The sequence below is a fragment of the Sycon ciliatum genome, chromosome 6, assembly GCF_964019385.1.
Source record: "Sycon ciliatum chromosome 6, ocSycCili1.1, whole genome shotgun sequence".
Taxonomy (NCBI): Eukaryota; Metazoa; Porifera; class Calcarea; order Leucosolenida; family Sycettidae; genus Sycon; species Sycon ciliatum.
Window position 1 is genome coordinate 22,835,908 of NC_088648.1, and position 19,124 is coordinate 22,855,031.

Consider the following 19,124-nt stretch of genomic DNA (forward strand, 5'->3'; position numbering starts at 1 on the left):
GGTTTCAAGCAGTCCCCATTCCATTATACGGTAGATTCACTGATGGTCGTGTAACAAGAAAAATGTTCCAAACAAATCGTCTGTTTCTTCCATCATTTTCGTGTGTGGGCGCGTGTGTGGGTATGTGTGAGTGTGGGCGTGTGTGTGTGGCTATGTGTGAGTGTGTGCGGGGGGGGGGGGGGGGAGGTGGCGTTTGTGTGTGCTAGTAAGAAAGTGCAGAAGTGTCAAAGTTATCAGCTTTTGTGAGAACGTATCCATCGCCCGCCTATTGTGATAATCATTACATGTATATCGAACGCTGCAGAATGTTGAAATTAGCCTTGCTCGTCCTGGTATGTTATGTTATGCAAGTAATGTGTTTTCCTGAACGTTCGAACCTTTTTTCAAATTATCTGTGCATGTGAAAATGGTTTACCCATGTCGTTTAGTTTTCGACTACGTGGTTCTTGGCTGTAGTTTATAAGTTGAATTGTACTTCAAAGTACTATCATGTAGTATTGTACAGTATACTCGTGTTATGTCGCTTTGCCACTATGTACCGTCAGCTGTCATGATTCCTGTTTTCATCCGTTTCCAGTTTTATTTGTTGAAGTAAATAGTTGACATGTCGTGTGTTTTTAGGACTGTCTTATTACATGTATATTCCTTTTGCCTATTCTGCAGTTGCACGCGTGTGTTCACCTCATTGGTCTCGCTCGTTCTTCATTTTCTATGTTCATTTGGCTTGCGCGAAGACTAGCCAAGCTTGCTTGGTGATGTCAACGCGGTCAAGCTTTATAACAATAATATCGAACCACTATGCGATACTACATGACTGTATAACAGCTGCCAGCACTTGGCGTTCCTTCTTTTTCCAGTGAATGCAGTCATATACTGGTATATGTAAGGGGTTCACAATAAGGACATATTTTCAATCATCATGGCTTGCGTGCGAATTCGCGACCAATTTGCAGTGTTTCATGCAGTCGACCTCCAGCTACGCGGGTCCAGAAGGCGCCTGACAGGCCTGTCGACGCAGGATGGTGCTGGGGTAGGCGTGGGCCATTGAGAACTGAATTTCGTCTGTTTTACGTGGAATTTCTTGGAGTTGTCCAGTGTATTGTACTAAAATAAAATTCTATTTTACCTTTCATGGTACATGTATCTCTATATTTCACGTCAACATGATTTATCTTGCCCGTAAAAGAGGCCGTTACCACCGAAAAAAAAAAACAATAAGGAAACGTTCTGAAATTGTATCTACATGTATGTACATGATTGTACAATAGCGAGAGTTCCCAGGTTGCCTAGAGTGCTCAACACCACAACGAGATGGAGCATTACCACAAAAGGCAGAAGAGAATAGAGACAGCCGGCTAGGTCATTGTTGTAACGCTGCGTTTCATGCATATAGCAAAGCTAAGGCAATCCTCAGACAACTCAGTTGCCTCTATTCTCTTCTGCCTTTTGTGTATCTGCATGTACATGTGTACTGCTAGTTGATCGGAAACTGCTGTTCATACAGGTTTACTTACTCACTGACAACGTAATGAGTAAAGTCATGTACATGTCACGTGTAGTTCACTCCCTGTAGCCTTAGTGTAGGTCTAGCATGTGTACCGACTGTAGCATTCTGTACAGCCTACAGTGCATGTAGCAACTTTAGCTGCGTATCTGACTCTGCAGGATACTACTGTAGTCGTCGATACATTGTACAACGCAGCACGACCAAAGGCAGAAGATATCTCAGTGGCGAGCGCTCTAGATCTCCAAGCTGGCTTGGCTTGACATTGTGACAGACAAGCAAACCCTGCTCCTGTCAAGTCTGTTCAGACTTCAGGGAAGACGCGGCCTGTATGTATCTACATCTACATGTATGTGATAACGATTTGTACGGCAGACTAGTAGAATCTGATTCTCCGCCGTCCCATGTACTTGTACTGGTGAATGTCACGTGTGTTGACTAGTCAAAACGTGATCGGTGTGTTCGGACTTTAGTACCATGTACGGGCTTCATAGAGGAAAGTAGGAATGTCACATTCACCGGTGACATCTTGCCAGCGCTGCCTGGTCAGTCCCCTGGCCTGATGACTGAGTGAAACGCTACTGCGATGCCTGCCTGGGCATGGGGGACACTACTGCACTGGACAGATGGAGAGGAGGTGCCTCTCAGAGTCGGACCACGGCAACGATTTGCGCAACAGCGATCTCCCTCTGCAGAAAAGCATACTTGGTAACTTGCCCCTATGCGTACATACTTCGTACACCAAGTGTTGTGCGCAGCTTATCCAGGATACAAGTACTCACAATCGGTTACTGACCAATGTCAACTGCAAACCTGCGGATCACGCTATTTCGAACACCCAATGATCCTGATTCACCACCTATCTGTTTGAAAACCGGTGAGTGGATGTTAGTCTTTCATTCGTCCTGAAGTCTTCCTTCTGCCGTGCTCTGCATGTTCAGACAAAACTAGATTTGAAGTATCGAATTGCTATTGCGCGTACGTTCCGCAGGAGAACGTGCAGAGTGAGCTGAGCGTCGTCTTGTAGCTTCGTATCAACGTAATGCTGTGATCAAAAGGGTATTGACTTATACAAAACCCAGATCACTTCTCAATGAGAAACGTTTTCTCCGAAAACGAACTCATTAGTCAATAGCGCAGGCTGTCAGAATGGTTCTTTACAAGATTAGATGTCGAACCTGAGTATTCTACGTGAACATGTACACGGTATTATCATGACTTTGCTACTTGGAAATACAACCTTCATGACTGTAGACAATTGCGGTACTATTTCATTTACACAGCGCAACATTGGACCAACGTTCTATTTTTTGCAACTCTGTTGCAAAATGATCCCTACGTCCACTAATGATTGAGCATAAAGCTAAGAGTTTCTGCAACACTGCGGCCTTGTTTCACAACAAAATACGTTGTGCGGTGTACACTACGCTATGCCCTACGCCATAAATCTGAGCACTGCGAACACCACAGGGTATCTTGAGTATTTGTGCTAAATGCGCCTGTAATGCATCTCGCACGGGCGTGTACAAAAATGAACCTCTGGTCTGGCAGGGAAACAGAGAAGCACAACAAACAAGGATACAGAGCTGAGTAACTTTACACACTGGGAAGTACTTGATTCGTTGTTGGGCCTGGTACATCCGTTCTAAATCTAATAACCACGCCTGCAACGCAACCATTATCACTTGTAATCTTCTACATTGAATGTGTATATGTACATTGTATTATGATTATGTTCTTCTTGTATGCGAAGAGATTGCAATACGCCGGAGATTGCAAAATGAGGGCCATTGATGGCCATGGGTATCATGCCCAAAGTTGCACGGCAGCTGTCCTGGGATTTCTTCTCTTCTCACTAGTGATGTGCAGTACTGCATCTACTATCGCTATAGCTTCGCCAACTGGACAACCAGCTCTGGAATGTAAGTGTATATATTTCCTGTTCTAGTACAGGGTCTGTGCCTCTATGAACGGCACAGTACAGCAGGCAAATTCAGGCTCCGCACACATGGTTCTTCTTTACCTACAATCTGATCTGTGGTCATGTGATCATATGATCATTCGAGTAGTTTCATAATTATGAAGTAACATCACAGACATCGCAGACATTGATTTTACGCACAGAAGAGGTTTGTGAATGACATGAGGGTGAAGGACCACGGATCCGCTTGAGGCAGCTTAAATTAACATTGACTAGTAACCCAAAAGTCGTGCAATGCTGCATGATGGTGCCAGTCCTTAAAACATAGTCAAGTGGTGTTGTAATCCCATAATCTTCGTAGCAACTAATATGTTTTTAATGGGACCACAGTGGAACTGCATTTTTTGCATTCTCTGAGTGAATGCTCCCGATCTGTTTCTCTGTGTGTTCTGTACGGACTTGGTGTTGCAAGATTTGCCTATGTGTTGGGAGTAGATAGCAGTTTGTTTGATGGTGTCGGCTGTAGATTTGTTACACCAAAGTTGAAGTTTTGTAAGAAATGTACTTTGTCCGTAAAGGGGTCGTCGCAGACGTTTCCGTCGTCCCTAAAACGAACATCGTTGATTTCGTACTTGATCACCCTCCCCTCCCTCTGAATCAAACACAGCTTGCTGTGCTGTACGACAAAAAAATCGCATTCATGTACATGACATATGTACAGTGTCGGTCGAATAGTGATTTTGGCTTGCACCCCCTCCCCCCTCCCCTCCCCCCAAAAACCCGAATGATGTTCATTTCAGGTACGACAAAAAAACCTTTGCGACGACCCCAAACACAATTTTGTGATGGACTTTGGAGGGATTGGTTCGCGCCAAAACTGCCGCAAAATGAGTCGTGATCACTTCCTCGGCCTTCCCTGGCATGCCATGAAAGAGATACGATGCAAGGAAAGCGACATTTCACAACAAACCGAGCGGAATTGATGGGTGCGCTGTGACAACTTTGGTGATGGCAACCATGGCGAGTTGGGCTTCTCTACCTTTCACTGCGCTTGTTTTAAATTCATTGTGTCTTTCACCTATAGTTTGCCTGGTATTTTGTTTCTGGCCGTGTAGCAACGTGTATGGTGAAAACACTCGTCGCAGCCGGTGTCAGCGAGCAGAAAGCGATCGGCTACTCGTCAAAAATGGGCCAGAAACAGATCAAGCAGGAGGCGATTGTCAGCAACGATTTGTACATCACACAACTGCTCCTGGGAGCGACGGAGGAAGATGCTGGGCTCATCAAAACATGTTTGAGTAAGTCTTGTGACGTGTTTGATTGGCAAAAGTAACCTACCAGTGCACTATAATTATGGGCCACAACCAGCTAAAACATGTCTTAGAGTGAAAAATTTCAAAATTTTGTTTTCCTCCAGAAAACAGTTTTTGGGACCTTACTTGACCTCTTGAAGGTGATGCAGTGCACCTAAGTAGTCTAAAAGTGCCCCAAACACCTTGAAATAGAAAATGACAATTATCCCACGGTCTAACACACAGAAACACTTAGTCACAATAGTGGCTTTTGTGGAGGAGCAATGCAAAGGATCTAAAGATGATGACAGGGACTTGAGCCTGTCAACAACATCAGTTCCAAGTCATGGACCAAGTCCTTCCTAGAAAGCACCACGATGCTCTAGGCGGCGTTGCATTTCCCCATTCTTTCAATTCTGGCAGTGATACTTTTGATCGTCACCTGCGCTTCCGAGACTGCGTCAGGCAACTCATGAGAGCTGAACGGCACGTAACATCGTAAGGCAGTACGTTGCCTAATGTACTCGCTTACAACTTGTGCCTCTTCGCAACTGGGAATGACGAGCGCGATTCAGCTTCGTTGTCTAAATCAACATCACCGATATCCCCAAAAAATTGTCAGGGTCGCTCTGCAGACCCGCCGCCACGGACTTGCTGACACCTGACCGAACCTGCGCCCTGCACAGCGATCGTCTGGCCCTGCGAGCTGCTCCAGTGTCACTAGATATGAACATTGTCAGTCTTTGCGCGCCAGCTACTTGAACTAGACTGCAAAAACAATGTCGGAACAAAATTTGAGAAGATGATCGCCACCGGTTCATGAATTAAGCGCAGCGTAAAATGGCTAGACAAAACATTTTTTTCATTCGGTCATTTCTCAACTTTTTTTTTACGAAAACCCAATGACATGTTTTTGCTGATCCCGGCCCATCTATCCAGATGCATTGAGCTCTCCTAGACCCTGTTTGCATTCCCGTCTCAGTCCAGTAAGATTCAAGAGAAAGGACCCTAGTGTCTTTCAGCCAGCGATTTATGTAACTTTGTTAGCTAAGAGTGTCGATACTGGGGTATTGGGCGTCATGCGCAAAACTTTTGAATTATCCCGTGAATAGCTACTAGCTGTGCAGATGAGAATTTGTAGCTCAAACCCAACTCTAGCAATGAATTGAAAATGGAAAAAGCAGGAGAGTGCAGAGCTAACCAATGGTGTGGGCCATAACGGAGGCTGCTCCAAGTGGTGCTCTGATAATAACACGCCGCTTTCTTTTCTTTACATCAGACTCCCTCCTTCAGCACCACAAAAAAAGATTAAGTGCATCAAATGATCACAATCTTTGGCGAAAATAACTGCCAACGTATACCATCTGTTTTTGTGCCTTTGCCATGTACTGTGAGCCGCCCAAATATTCGCGTCACTAAATTTTCCCGATTTCTTAGAACCAGCGAGTTTGCGATGGCAAAAGTTCGCGAAACACTGGGTCACTTACATCCACCCACTGTTGAAGTTAGATTTCACGACGGTTAATATTCGCGTTACGCTCGTCTCGCGAAAATAGCGAAAATTAATCCGTCGCGAATATTAGGCAGTTTACGGTTTCACCTTTCCTGAGTTCATTGTCGTACACTGTATGTTCTAGTGGGAAGAGCTTTAATGTTGCTTGTAGGTTAATATCCAGAGTTTGACGACATTACATTATTCGGTAGGTGGGCATACTGTGCTATCGCTCTGTGCATCCATTTATTTATAGCCGGTGAATCAGGGAGTTGCCAGAACTTCGCTGCTTGTCAGAATGGAGGCAGCTGTCGCCTGGACGCCGCTGCACGGACTCATGTGTGCGTCTGTCACCAAGACTACACAGGGAAGTTTTGTGAAGAAGGTGAGCGCTTGCATCTACATGTATGCTGTTAATCACAAATCCTACCCTTGACAACTACCATATTAAACTACCTGCTAAGGTTTGCTATGGGCTGACCATTTTGCAAAAATGAACGAGGTGAATTTCCCATACTGTAGAACGGGTAATTTCAGCGACTGATGATTTTAGCGTTTTCCCACTGTCAACCGGTTAGCGACGTTTAATGTAGCGTTTTGCAGCGATTTTACTCACGAATCGCCAGTGCACTACTAATGTCTCAACGGATTAGCGACTTGAAACTTTAGCGAAAATGAGTCGATCGCTAAATTCGCAAGGGTTTTTACGTGGCTTAAATTTTTCTGTTCTACAGAAGTACAAGATCCGTGCTGAATTGTCGCAAAAATGGTACATACCGTATTTTCCGGGGTATAAGCCGCACTTTTTTTCGCTAAAAATCGGACCAAAATCGCCCCTGCGGCTGTTACACCGAATATGCTTGCGCGAATGAATGCTTAGCATACATCAGTATTCATGCTGACGTCACGTGACATGTCATTCGACTCAGCTTCGCGCCTGTGTTGCTATCCCGGCACTTTTACTAGTTTTAGTGAGCGGGCTACACCATACGGTACGCGTATACGGGGACTCTATTTTGCGTACTGGTATTTAGCTAGCTACATGGTATTTAGCTCCATAACTATAATAAATTTGTAGAAAGGCCATTTGTCAATGAGTGTGAAAAATCTTGGTTTGTGGGTGTGGCTTATACTCCGAATACCAACTTTTAGTCAATATTTTGCCTCAAAAAGGGGGTGCGGCTTATATCTCGGTGCGGCTTATACCCCGGAAAATACGGTATCAATAATTATTCTCAAATCTGCGTTGGATGGATCCAGTGCAACACGATGTATGTGTTATCACTACTTTGGAGTACAGTAAAACCTGGTGTGAGCGACCTCTGGGTTTAGCAATAACCTGATCCTTAACGACCATTTTCCCATGCACCGACAGCTCCACACAGACACCGCGGGACCTGGTTTCAAAGACCACCCGGCTTTAACGACCGCTTTTGCTTGCACCGTGGGATGGTCGCTTAAATCAGGTTTTACTTTAGGTTATATGTGAAGAATACATAACTATTAGCCATGGACTGTTTCTGGCTAGATTAACTCTTGTGTAATAAATGGTGCTAGTGAAGCTTATAAAAGATTTAGCCACCCACACTAGTAGAAAGCATCACTTCCCACCAGGGACAGGGGCAACCGCAGTTGGATCTGGGGACGGATAACCTGACGCCGTCAATCCTTTCCCTGCGCTTTGTCCTGATCTACTTACTAAGGTTTGGTGAGCTCGTAACTGGGACTATTTCTAAGTCCACCCAGAGTTTGGGGATTTCAAGGGGTGTCAGCTGTTAGGCGGTTCAATAGCCAATTGAGTCACCTTTCCAAGACTCCTTTTGAGTCTCCGTCTCCTCTCCCGGGGTGACCCACATGACCAGTCATGGCAGTGAGAAAGTACAGCACAGTGCAGTGTCTGTGTGTATGTGTGTGTGTGTGTGTGTGTGTGTGTGTGTGTGTGTGTGTGCATGTGTACACATGTGTGTGTGTGTGTGTGCATGTGTACACATGTGTGTGTGTGTGTGTGTGTGTGTGTGTGTGTGTCTGTGTGTGTGTGTGTTTGTGTGTGTGTGTGTGTGCGTGCGTGTGTGTGTGTGGATGTGCATGTGTGTGTGTAAGTGTACAATTGTTTAGGTCTGTATGACTGCATTCACTTAGTTATGTGTGTTCTGTTCACGTGCACACATGTTCTGCGATCTACAGATCACAACACACCCATCAGGAGCTTCCGCGCTTTGCAGGCAACCGTGAACGGTCTTGTATCGGAGATGGCACGACTCCGTAGTGAAGCAGGCCAGCTGAGGGAGGAGAACAGAAGGCTGAAGGAGGACACAGGTTAGACATGCCCATCTATGCATGCATCACATGTTCAGGGTATAAGTCGACTGTTCATCAGCCATGTACTGGGTAAGCCATAACATACAGTGATGCATTATAAGGAAGTGGTTTGTTCCTACCTTGGAGCTCGTGCTGTTCTCATCCACTGACTTAACCCTAGTCAAGTGTCCAGTCAGTCGGCAGGAAAACACAAGCTCCAGAGTGGGAGTAAACAAGTTCCTCATACAATTACCGCCGAGGTCGCTACCACTATTTCGAAATGCATTATCAACGAGAGTATTGTCTGGTGTTGCTACTCTTATCCAGTCACGAATTTGAGGGAACAAATTAGATAAGCTGGCGGAATAAGGACTCGACACAATGGTACAGACCAATATGGTTAGAACAAGCAACGGCGATTGAAAATGGATAGCAGACTAGTCCAATTTGCTATTGTTTTCTACAAGCAGGAGAGCCCATTGTGCTTACTACAACGATTTGGCAGTTTCCTGAGAGATTTATTTTCCATTTTCCACTGTTTTAATGCTATGCTCAGTGCAAACGCAGACGGCCTTCCAGGAGGAATTGCTACAATTGAGACAGCAAGCCATTTCCAACGCAACTGGCCCTACATCCACTCCCACGTGCAACTGCACGGTAGAGGTCCAGGACATTGAACGTCTGCGTCGCCGCTTGGAAATAGTCGAGTCCAGCACAGATCAGAACCGGCTTCAACTGGACCGGAAGTCTGAAAGCACTGACGTTGAGGCGATGATCACGGATATGAGGGGCTTGAAGTCTGGGTTAGAGGCCAGCAAGGTGAGACCTCAACATCCACATTCACACATATACACATAATATACACATGTACATATACACACCATACACACATTATACTTGACAAGTACACGCACAGTCATATACATGTACACACAACTTCCCTACAGGTTTCGAAAGACATCAGGGTACCAAATAGGCTTGAGTTGATGATTACAACATGTACAGTTTTAATGTGACCAACTCCAGAATGAACTTTTCTAGTCACTTGCAGACTCCATTGCAGCCACTTACACATTATACCATGGTACCTCCACCGGAAATTCAAAACACGGTTGATTGTGTTCACCCTTTGATGGATTCAATTCTGTTTCTATTTGAAGCATTTTAAAGCGATGTGCACCGAAGGGGACCGTATTTTGAATGATGGGGTTGAGACACCCTACTTTAATTCAAGAATGAACGTGTGATAAACCTCATGAATACCAGCCTCCGTTAACACCCAAATGTGCAGAAATAGTGCTCCTTTGACAGCCTATATTCATCTTGTCGGATAAGTCCTGAATGTCAACACTCTGCTTATGCACTTCAGAGGGTTGATATTTGCATGGTTCACTGTACAGTACACGATTGACAGGGACCTATTCCATCGAACCCATACACCCAAACAGGCACCGAGTTCCCCCCCCCCCTCCCCTCTCAGCAGTGCCTCACTCTTTATAACTCACTCCCTATCGACATCACAACCCAACGTCATAGAGATGCTTTCCAACACAATGAATGCAGTCTTCTTTTGAGCAGTACCTGCTTACGCTCAGCACACCCTCCTTGATTCTGAAATATTGACTGTGTACCTAACTACTCGAAGTATCTTGATCTATTACACTTATCAATCCTCTTCATTGGCGTCTCGCCACCAAGGAATAAAAGAATGATTATGACATTGAGACAATATGCATCCTTGTTGCCTGTGTTTGATGCAGGTGGCATTGAGCAATCTAGAAAGCACAGTCACCACCCATGAAGAGTTGATCACGCGCAATGCTGACAGCCTTGCGGAACGCATGACCACCGTGGAGGGGACAGCCAAACGTAATGCACAAAGGTTAAACCAGCGTGCTTCTGCAGCCTCGGTCGTAGCTCTTGGGCAACGGATGGTAACTGTGGAGCGTCGCAGCAGTGCAAATGATGCTATGGTTAGGCAGCGTGCGCTAGCTGCCGATTTGCAGGCCACGAGATCGGAATTAGGGCGCGTACAGGCTGGTATGAGTCACAACCGAGGTGTCATTGATCGCAAATTACAGGTAAGGAAGTGAAGAGCCATGTTAGAGGTAGATCAACGAGTCAAAATATAAACAAGGCTACTGCAGTACAAAACATTGTAGTTTTACTGCTGGCTTACGCAGATGTGCAGGTCTTGGCGTAGGGCAGGTCGCTGCATATGTTCCATCATAATCATAGTTACCCTGGAACAATTGTGCTGTCAGTATTCAATGACCTTGATCATAGCTGCATTTTAGAATAGTATTATGAGAACAGTATGTAAGAGTTCAGAGGCTTCATGTTCGCGTAAGAATGTAGATTTGCCATTTATCGTCCTATGTTTGTATCCTATGATGCCTTGGACATGGCTTTCTGATTGCTGCCCAGCCTGTTTGGTGTCAATGTTGGACAAACAAGTATTTGGCATTTTTCACTGTGTACATTGCGCAGTGCATGACAGTTGTTTCATTGCAAATGAAAGGAAGGGTTTAGTGAGCACTCTTCGAAGTGCATTCACTTCATCATTATGTGAATACTCCACTCATGACCTATCTTATAGCGTTTTGCTGTTGCCTGTGTCTGATCCAGGTGGCATTGAACAATCTCGAAAGCAAGGTCAACACCCATGAAGGCTTGATCCCGCGCAAGGCAGACAGCCAATCCGTCCAAAGCCTTAAGAACCGTTTGGACGTGGTGGAAGGAGTAGCCAGGCACAACAGGCAGTATTTGAACCAGCGTGCTCTCAAAGCTGATGTCATTGCACTCGAGGAACGGATGGGGAATGTGGAGCATCGCATCACCGCAAATGATGTCATGCTTCGGCAGCGCGCTCAAGTGACTGAGTTGCGGGCGCGGGCGGTAAAATCGGACTTAGGTCGAGTGCAGGTGGGCATGAACCACAACCGAGGTGTTATTGATCGCAAGCTACAGGTGAGCCAGTGAGCAACAATTGATAAGGCGCAATTTACTTAGCATTCAAGCGAGAGACAAGATCCATGAGCAAGCTAGTCTTGATATGGACTGATGGTGTTTGTACATTCATGCGCACTTATCTGTATTCACTGGGTTGGTGCCGGTAGTTGTGGTGTGAGTGTAGGGTTGGAAGCGAACGTTGAAAGATATGAGAAAGATGTAAGGGAACGTTGTAAGATATAAGAAAGATGTAAGTGAACGTTGTAATATGTAAGAAAGATGTAAGCGAAAGTTTTATGATATGGGCCGCAACCAGCTAAAACATGACTGAGAGTGACATTTTTTCAAATTTTGTTTTCCTCCAGATAATAATTCTTGGGACCTTACTTGACTTCTTGAAGGTGGTACAGGGCAGAAAAGTAGTCTAAAAGTGACCCAATCACCGCTTTCAAAATATGTACTTTGAAATAGAAAATGACAGTTTTCGCACAGTCTGACACAAAGAGACAAAGTTTGTGGCTTTTGTGGCGGAGCACAATACAACGCAGCTAAAGATGCTGACACAGACTTGAGCATGTCAACGACATCAGTTTCAAGGCATGGACCAAGTTCTTCCTCGAAAGCACCACGATGCTCTGGGCGGCGTTGCACTTGCATACTCTTTCGATTCTGGCATTGACACTTTTGATCGTTGCCTGCGCTTCCGAGACTGCGTCAGACGACTCATGAGAGCTGAACGGCAAGTAACGTCGTAAGGCAGTTCGCCGCCTAATGTACTCTCCCACAACTTGTGCCTCTTCGCCACTGGAGACGACGGGGACGATTCAGCTTCGCTGTCGACATCAACATCACTGAGATCCCAACAAATTGTCAGCGTCACTCCGCAGACCCGCCCCCACGGACTTGCTGACACCTGACCAAACCTGAGCCCTGCACAGCGATCGCCTGGCCCTGTGAGCTGCTCTAGTGTCACTACATACGAACATTGTCAGTCTTTGCTCGCCAGCTACTTGAACTAGACCGCCAAACAATTGTTCGAAAAAAATTAATTTGAGAAGATGATCACCACATCATGAATGAAGCGCAGAGTGAACACGCTCGAAAAAAACATTTCTTTTCATCTCGTCATTTCTCAACTTTTTAACGAAACCCCAAAGACATGTTTTAGCTGATCGCGGCCCATATAAGAAAGATGTAAGCGAATGTTTTAAGATGTAAGTAAGGTATAAGCGAACGTTTTAAAAGATGTCAGAAAGATGTGACAAGAACAGGGTGCATCTGCTACACGAGCTGGTATGACTGTTATCAGAAGTAGATATGCTGCCAGTATGCTTGCAGACTCTGCACATGGGGACTCCGACGGCAAGAACTCACATCACGTTTTCAAGGTGCTTTTCCTACTTTATCTACAACACAGGCTAGCGTACATGCAGTCTGGATATATGCCATAATCACTTGATCAGGCTGATGACTCGCATAGTTATTAAAGTTGAGTTGATATCTGTCAGCTAGGGAGTGATATTTTTACAATTTCATCAATTATTAAAGTTGAGTGGATATCCTACAGGAAGTGATATTTTTACCACTTCACTACTCCCTAAAAATGGCCTGGGAGGGTACTGCATAGACATCGGACCCCGTGATGTGAGTTTTCGCAGTTGGCGGACTACATGGAAAGAGTATCCAGAGCTGTGCTCTCTTAATTAAAGAACAGGGAGCTGAAGTACAAAGCACTGCAGCCTGACATCTGGGTTACATGTTTGGGTTGGCCTTGGACTAGGGCAGGTTAAGATAGTATATGCATGCGTGCTTTGTGCCGTGTCTTAAAACAAGACCTGTGATGTCAGCATATCATGTTTTTCACCATAGTTGCATACTCACGTAGAATATAGTGCTGAAATTGGCTACAGTCGACAATTGATAGAACGGACATGTGGCCCTACAAGCTGTGGTTTACGATAAACAAAACTGTTGGCTGCAAATGGTCAGTTTTGAATGCGTTAGCGGGAACCATTTACGGTGTCTATTTTCCTGAATCATGCACTGCAGGACAGTGGAGTATCTCCACTAAAACCCAGGATATGTGTCGTAAAAAATTCCACGTTTTCTGGAAATACACAATTTTGAATATTTTCACTTCACCACATTACAACATTGCCAATTTCCTACCCAACGACGGAAAGCGCCTCCTCACGCTCCAACAAAACTGATCTGGCACTGGATAGAAGCCATGACGACAAGATGGACAAAGCACTAATGTTGAAGGAACTACACATCACAGCTGTTCGTTGAACTACCAGTCAAATATGCACAGCATGAACCGATGTGAAGATATTGCTGTTGTAGACTGGTGTGGACGACGTCAACATGCATATGCATGGTATTAGATAACCGTGGTTGGTTGTAGGAAGGTCACTGTTTCCGAACTCGGTGTCCTCCACCTTGTGACATGCTAGCAACCTACAACATGTACATGTAGATGCATGTACAAAACGAGAGAGCTTGGAAGCTCAGGGCCCTACGCTATGCTTTTTTGCCTTGATGACCTAGACAAAAAAAAAGCATAGGGATGTTATAAATTCTTTAAAAAATTCCTTTTTTTTTAAGACATAACCTGGGATTCGAACCCGCACTATCGCGCGCCCTGCATGCATCCCCCGATACACTTCACATACATACTAATTCTTCCAAGTTGTTTCACATTGTGATCTTGCATTTGAAAGCCCTATTTGAATATGCATTGTGGCCAGCCGTCTTTGATGGCACGGTACGGTAGGGATAGATACGGGACAGGTACGATCGAAGGTAATACGACACCGTCTCCCGTACCGTACCGTACCATCAAACACAGCTGGCCACATACAGCTGCCCGCAATATTCAAATAGGGCTTTCAAACGCAAGATAATAACGTAAAGCAACTTGGAAGAATTGGTATGAATGCGAAGTGTATGGGGGAATGCATGTAGGGCGATAGTGCGGGTTCGAATCCTAGGATATGCCTGAAAAAAAGGAGAATTGAAAAATTTATAACATCCTTTGCTTTTTTGCCGTCAGATACGGATAGTGCCAGGCGTGACACAAACAAACAAACAAACACACATGTACATCTATACGTACAGTGCTGGCAACTGAAATCCGACCTCCTGAGCGGTGCGCTCACATCGCAAAGAATGTCAACCCACCGCTCAGGGTGTCGGATTTCAGTTTCCAGCACTGTACATGGATAGCCATACAGAATAACAAAGGCAATCAAGGCTTGTTTGTCTCTACTTTAAAACGTTTCATGCTTTCGCAATCATAAGGCAACAAGAGGATGCCGGTATACATGTACTTCGAGTATGCCAGGAGAGGGTGGGTCTTGCGGCGCAGTACGAAAAGCTGTGTGTGAATGTAGGGGCTGTATAGCCATAGTGTCCAATATAGCCCATCAGTTTTAATGTTAGTTGGTGTACACAGTACAGCATGGAATGTACAATCAGGTATGTACTACCGTGCTGACGTGCATGCACATGTACACTGGCGGCATTTTAAATGCATTTGGCATAGTGCTGTGATGTGTGCTATTAAATTTCACGGTTCGCGTGAGACTCGGCTGGAAGCCGAGTTTTCCGCATCCGCCACGGGAACACCACCACCCTCTAGGATCAAAGGCGCAGATGTAGCGACTAAACGGTGGGAGGTGAGTAGGTCAGTCCCACCAGCAAGTGGTCAAAGACCGAAATCCCATTAGCTGCATCCGTGTTACCCTCGTGCCAGGCCACGAGTTCCCAATTAACTGTGGGTCGCAGCACGACTGGAAAATTCCTTCCGCTTTCAAGCAGGACTTGAACCTGGTACCCTCTGTTTCTCAATCATGGTCTTAGACCATCCCACTATGCCTGCCTGGAGTGTGCTATTGCAATGGCTTTAAACTCAACAATGCTAGGATTGAACTCGAACTTTTTGTCCTTCTCCATTCTATCCATAATGCTAGAAATACCCTTTGTTTTTTGGTCTCAGTACTTTACAGATGGTTGCAACCACCGGACACTCGGATACGCCTACAGCACTGTCGATGATCATACAGAGCTACAGTCTGGTCAGATAACCTCTATGCCGTTCCGTAAGCAGCACCCGGGGACTGTACTGCGACTTCTCTATTCGTGCAACATTCGCACACTGGGAGCGGACACTGCATCGCGATGGTACTTCAAGATTAATGGTCGTGAATGCACGTCGCCCAATGTGATAGACATGACAATGTACCAGTCGTCTGCGGACAACACACACGTCCCGGCAGTCCTGCAAGGAATATGCACGGCCACATCATCAGGTGATATCGGTGCCGGATCTCATACGATCTCAGTGCACGTTGGAAAGGTACGCCTCGAGGACATATCAAAGCCTAGTACTAATTGGGCTAGCACATCCCTTCTCGAGGTCCAAGAGATGTGCCCGCCTTTTGGACAATAAGTAAGCTGAAGCCTGTGTTTTTAGGCTTTGCCGCAGAATGAAAAGCATGCTCATGTGTCTCCCTACTACCCACCGCCAGCGCAGTATTAGTTCGGTTTTGCATTAGACAATGTTTCGTTACGTATCAATGCTTGCCGCACTCTGTATTTTGCATTCTTTCTTTTATTCTCACGATGGCACCATCGCCAATAAGATATGTTGTCATTGTTGTTGTTTGAAATATTTTATTCTCACGATGGTTTTTGTTATTGTTGTTTCATTTTTTTTTAAATCTTTATTCTCACGATAGCCAGTGGCCAATAAGAGATAATAGTGTGAGAGGGGAGAAAGAGTGAGGAAGAATTGGGTGGGCAGAGCTAGGGATTAATGACTACTTAAGTGTACGGGCGTTGTGCAACAGCAGGGATGTCTGGGATTTGAAGAGTGTACGAGAAGGGATTTCACGAAGCTGGGTGGGCAAGCAATTGAAGTAATGAAGGGCCTTGTACAGTACAGGAGAGAATGGAGACAGCGATCAGTCCGCGGAGTTGGCAAGTGCCAAATACGAGAGCGACGTAAATTATACGAAGATTGCACGCTGCTACCAGCGTGTAGCGAGACTATTATATGGTGGCGAGGAGAATGTGCGAAGAGTATTATGCTTTTAACTGTAAGGTAGCAGCCTGGTCGTAAATTTCATATGGCATTCAATTGACCGTAACTTTGGTGTCTTTCATAGGATTTGAGTGAAATTTTCACCACACACTCCTGCCACTATGCTGGCCCTCTGGACATGATTTAAAAGTTCAAAATTTTCAGAGGTTTTGCAGCTGTTCATGCTCTTTCAACTGATGTAGCATTCGATATTAATTTACAAATTCGATTTGTCAGGGATTTTACGACCAGGCTGCCCCTTTTAAAATCATGTCCAGAGGGCCAGCATAGTGGCAGGATTGTGTGGTGAAAATGTCACTCAAAGCCATTGAGAGACACCTAGCCATTGGCGGACTATGCTCGGCCTATCGTCAAATTATGCTTTTGATTATGCCACAATTATGCCAACAAATATGCTGAATTATGCTCGGTTCCACTATGTATTCACGCTGTACATAGAGGATTGAGAAACCACGCATACACACACAGCCATGCCCTAAGCATATTTTTTGTCTAAACCGAAAGGTTATGCCGACCTTACACGTTGGAATCCGTATATTATGCCGGAGCATAATTTTTTGACGAAATCCCAAGATTATGACAAATATTATGCCGGCATAATCCGCTACGGGCTATGACAAGGAGTCGTAACTGGGGTATTTAAGAAACAAACATCTGCAGGCTTTCTGACAAAGCTGTATTATGCCCCTAAGCATAATTTTTGCCTAAACCGAAAGATTACGCCGACCTTACACGTTGGAATCCGTATATTATGGCGGAGCATAATTTTTTGACGAAATCCCAACATTATGCCAAATATTATGCCGGCATAATCCGCCAAGGGCTAGAGACACCAAAGTTACGGTCAATCGAATGCAATATGAAATTTACGACCAGGCTGCTACCTTATAATTAAGGTAGCAGCCTACCCATAAATTTCATATGGCATTCAATTAGTAGTAGTAGTTGTAGTAGTATTTTTACTTGGGTATACCCAACAGGCCTATGGCCTTCTTACAGGGTGCCCAAGGAGAAATTGTGAGCAGCTAGCGCGAAAAGCAGGCAAAGAACGCTGGGATCGAATGATAGCGGGTAGTGAAATTGACCGTAAATTTGGTGTCTCTCAATGGATTTGAGTGAAATTTTGACCACACACTCCTGCTACTGTGCTGGCCCTCTGGACATGATTTAAAAGTTCTTGCGACTCACTGACAGGCTTTCCAGGGCGAAAAACTCAAATTTCCGGCATAGTGCCACGGTATGCGAGCCAACCAGGAGCCAAAAAAATGCATTTACAATTTTTTTTCACATTTTCCTGCCCATTCTGTCCGTGCTCGGGATCCAAACCTAAAATCCAGAAGCAGCCATGGGTGGTGGGATAGGGCCCTTCAACGTGTCCCTAGAATCTGTCACAGCGGCACGAGTGGGTGTTCTCTCACAGACTCCCACAGACCCAAGTCATTTTTTGAATTGTTTTAGGTTTAGGGTGTGCTACGAGGTCGTACCTTTGATACAACATCCACTGCTGGGACCTCCACAGCAAGCCATTTCCACAGCGCTGCACACCAAATCCAGGATACCCTCAAAAATCGGCAAAGGCTACCACTCACGTTCCACTACTGCCCAGTACTGAATCCTACCTGACTTCTTGACACGACTCAAGCTTGCCAAAGTCACTAACTCAACGTCAACTGCAAATAATCAAGCCACATGTCTGCAACGTCACGAGGGTGCTGGAAAAAGCCCTATACGTGGCTAAAAAACCTGATATTTTGGACTTTTTTGGACAAAATTCTGCACACTTGCGCGTGTTTCCATGATACGACAAGTTGCGCACGGTCTGCTCACATTCAAATACAGTGCTGCCAAAATATTTAATGACAGCGTGCAACAAACAAAAATCTTTCCTTGCAAGGGCACATTTTCGGCCATAACTCTTGAACGGCTGGTCAGATCGAGACAAAATTTTCAGAGATTTTGCAGCCATTCATGCTCTGTCAACTGCTGTAGAACCTTTTGCCTTGTTCGGGCAATGGTTGCCAGTCTACGTGGTCACCGTCGGAACCCGCCTCGACATCTGTCTGGTTCGGCTGTTCTGGCGGCTGCTGAATGTGCCCTGGTGCCATAAACGGTGTACATGATACAGTACAGTTTCTTTGGTAATGGTGTTTATTATTATATTATTAGACACAATCTCATAGCATGTGACAAGCATAGCTAATGCAGGAACAGAATCCCCTGAGACAAGGGCGTTGAGCGTTGTTTCATTTACTTTTGTATTTTCAGTTCGTTTTCTTTGTATTTAACTCCTCATTGTTTTTTTACAAGGCGTGGGCCATCCCCTGACTTCATAGGTGCCAAACATTTTGCGTTTTTCATTTATATTTTGAGAGTTTAATAAAAAATATTTTTCGTCGAAAAACCGAAAGATTCAACTGCTGTAGAACTCGATATGAATTTACAAATTCGATTTTTCAGGGATTTTACGACCAGTCTGCCCTCTCAAAGCCAATGGTTCCCTGCTACACTGAGTTTAAAGTAGAGTATGCAAATACCCAATGCTGTATGTGCATGTATGC

At 45.1% G+C, this 19,124-nt stretch overlaps 1 protein-coding gene across 1 annotated transcript; it reads left to right on the plus strand.

Moving 5' to 3' along the window:
* The first annotated feature begins 2,150 nt into the window (after positions 1 to 2,150).
* On the plus strand, positions 2,151 to 16,200 carry LOC135819724 (uncharacterized). The gene is made up of 9 exons (XM_065332978.1): positions 2,151 to 2,381; positions 3,258 to 3,426; positions 4,541 to 4,723; positions 6,466 to 6,594; positions 8,394 to 8,525; positions 9,064 to 9,326; positions 10,268 to 10,588; positions 11,136 to 11,477; positions 15,460 to 16,200. The coding sequence occupies exons 2-9, from the start codon at positions 3,285 to 3,287 to the stop codon at positions 15,910 to 15,912; spliced, it is 1,965 nt and encodes a 654-aa protein (XP_065189050.1). The 5' UTR covers positions 2,151 to 2,381; positions 3,258 to 3,284; the 3' UTR covers positions 15,913 to 16,200.
* Positions 16,201 to 19,124: the final 2,924 nt, after the last annotated feature.

Coding starts and splice junctions, on each gene's coding strand:
- LOC135819724 (XM_065332978.1), top strand. CDS start 3,285: ATGAGGGCCATTGATGGCCATGGGTATCATGCCCAAAGTTGCACGGCA. Junction 4,724..6,465: donor GCTCATCAAAACATGTTTGA/GTAAGTCTTGTG, acceptor ATTTATTTATAG/CCGGTGAATCAGGGAGTTGC. Junction 9,327..10,267: donor CTGGGTTAGAGGCCAGCAAG/GTGAGACCTCAA, acceptor TGTTTGATGCAG/GTGGCATTGAGCAATCTAGA.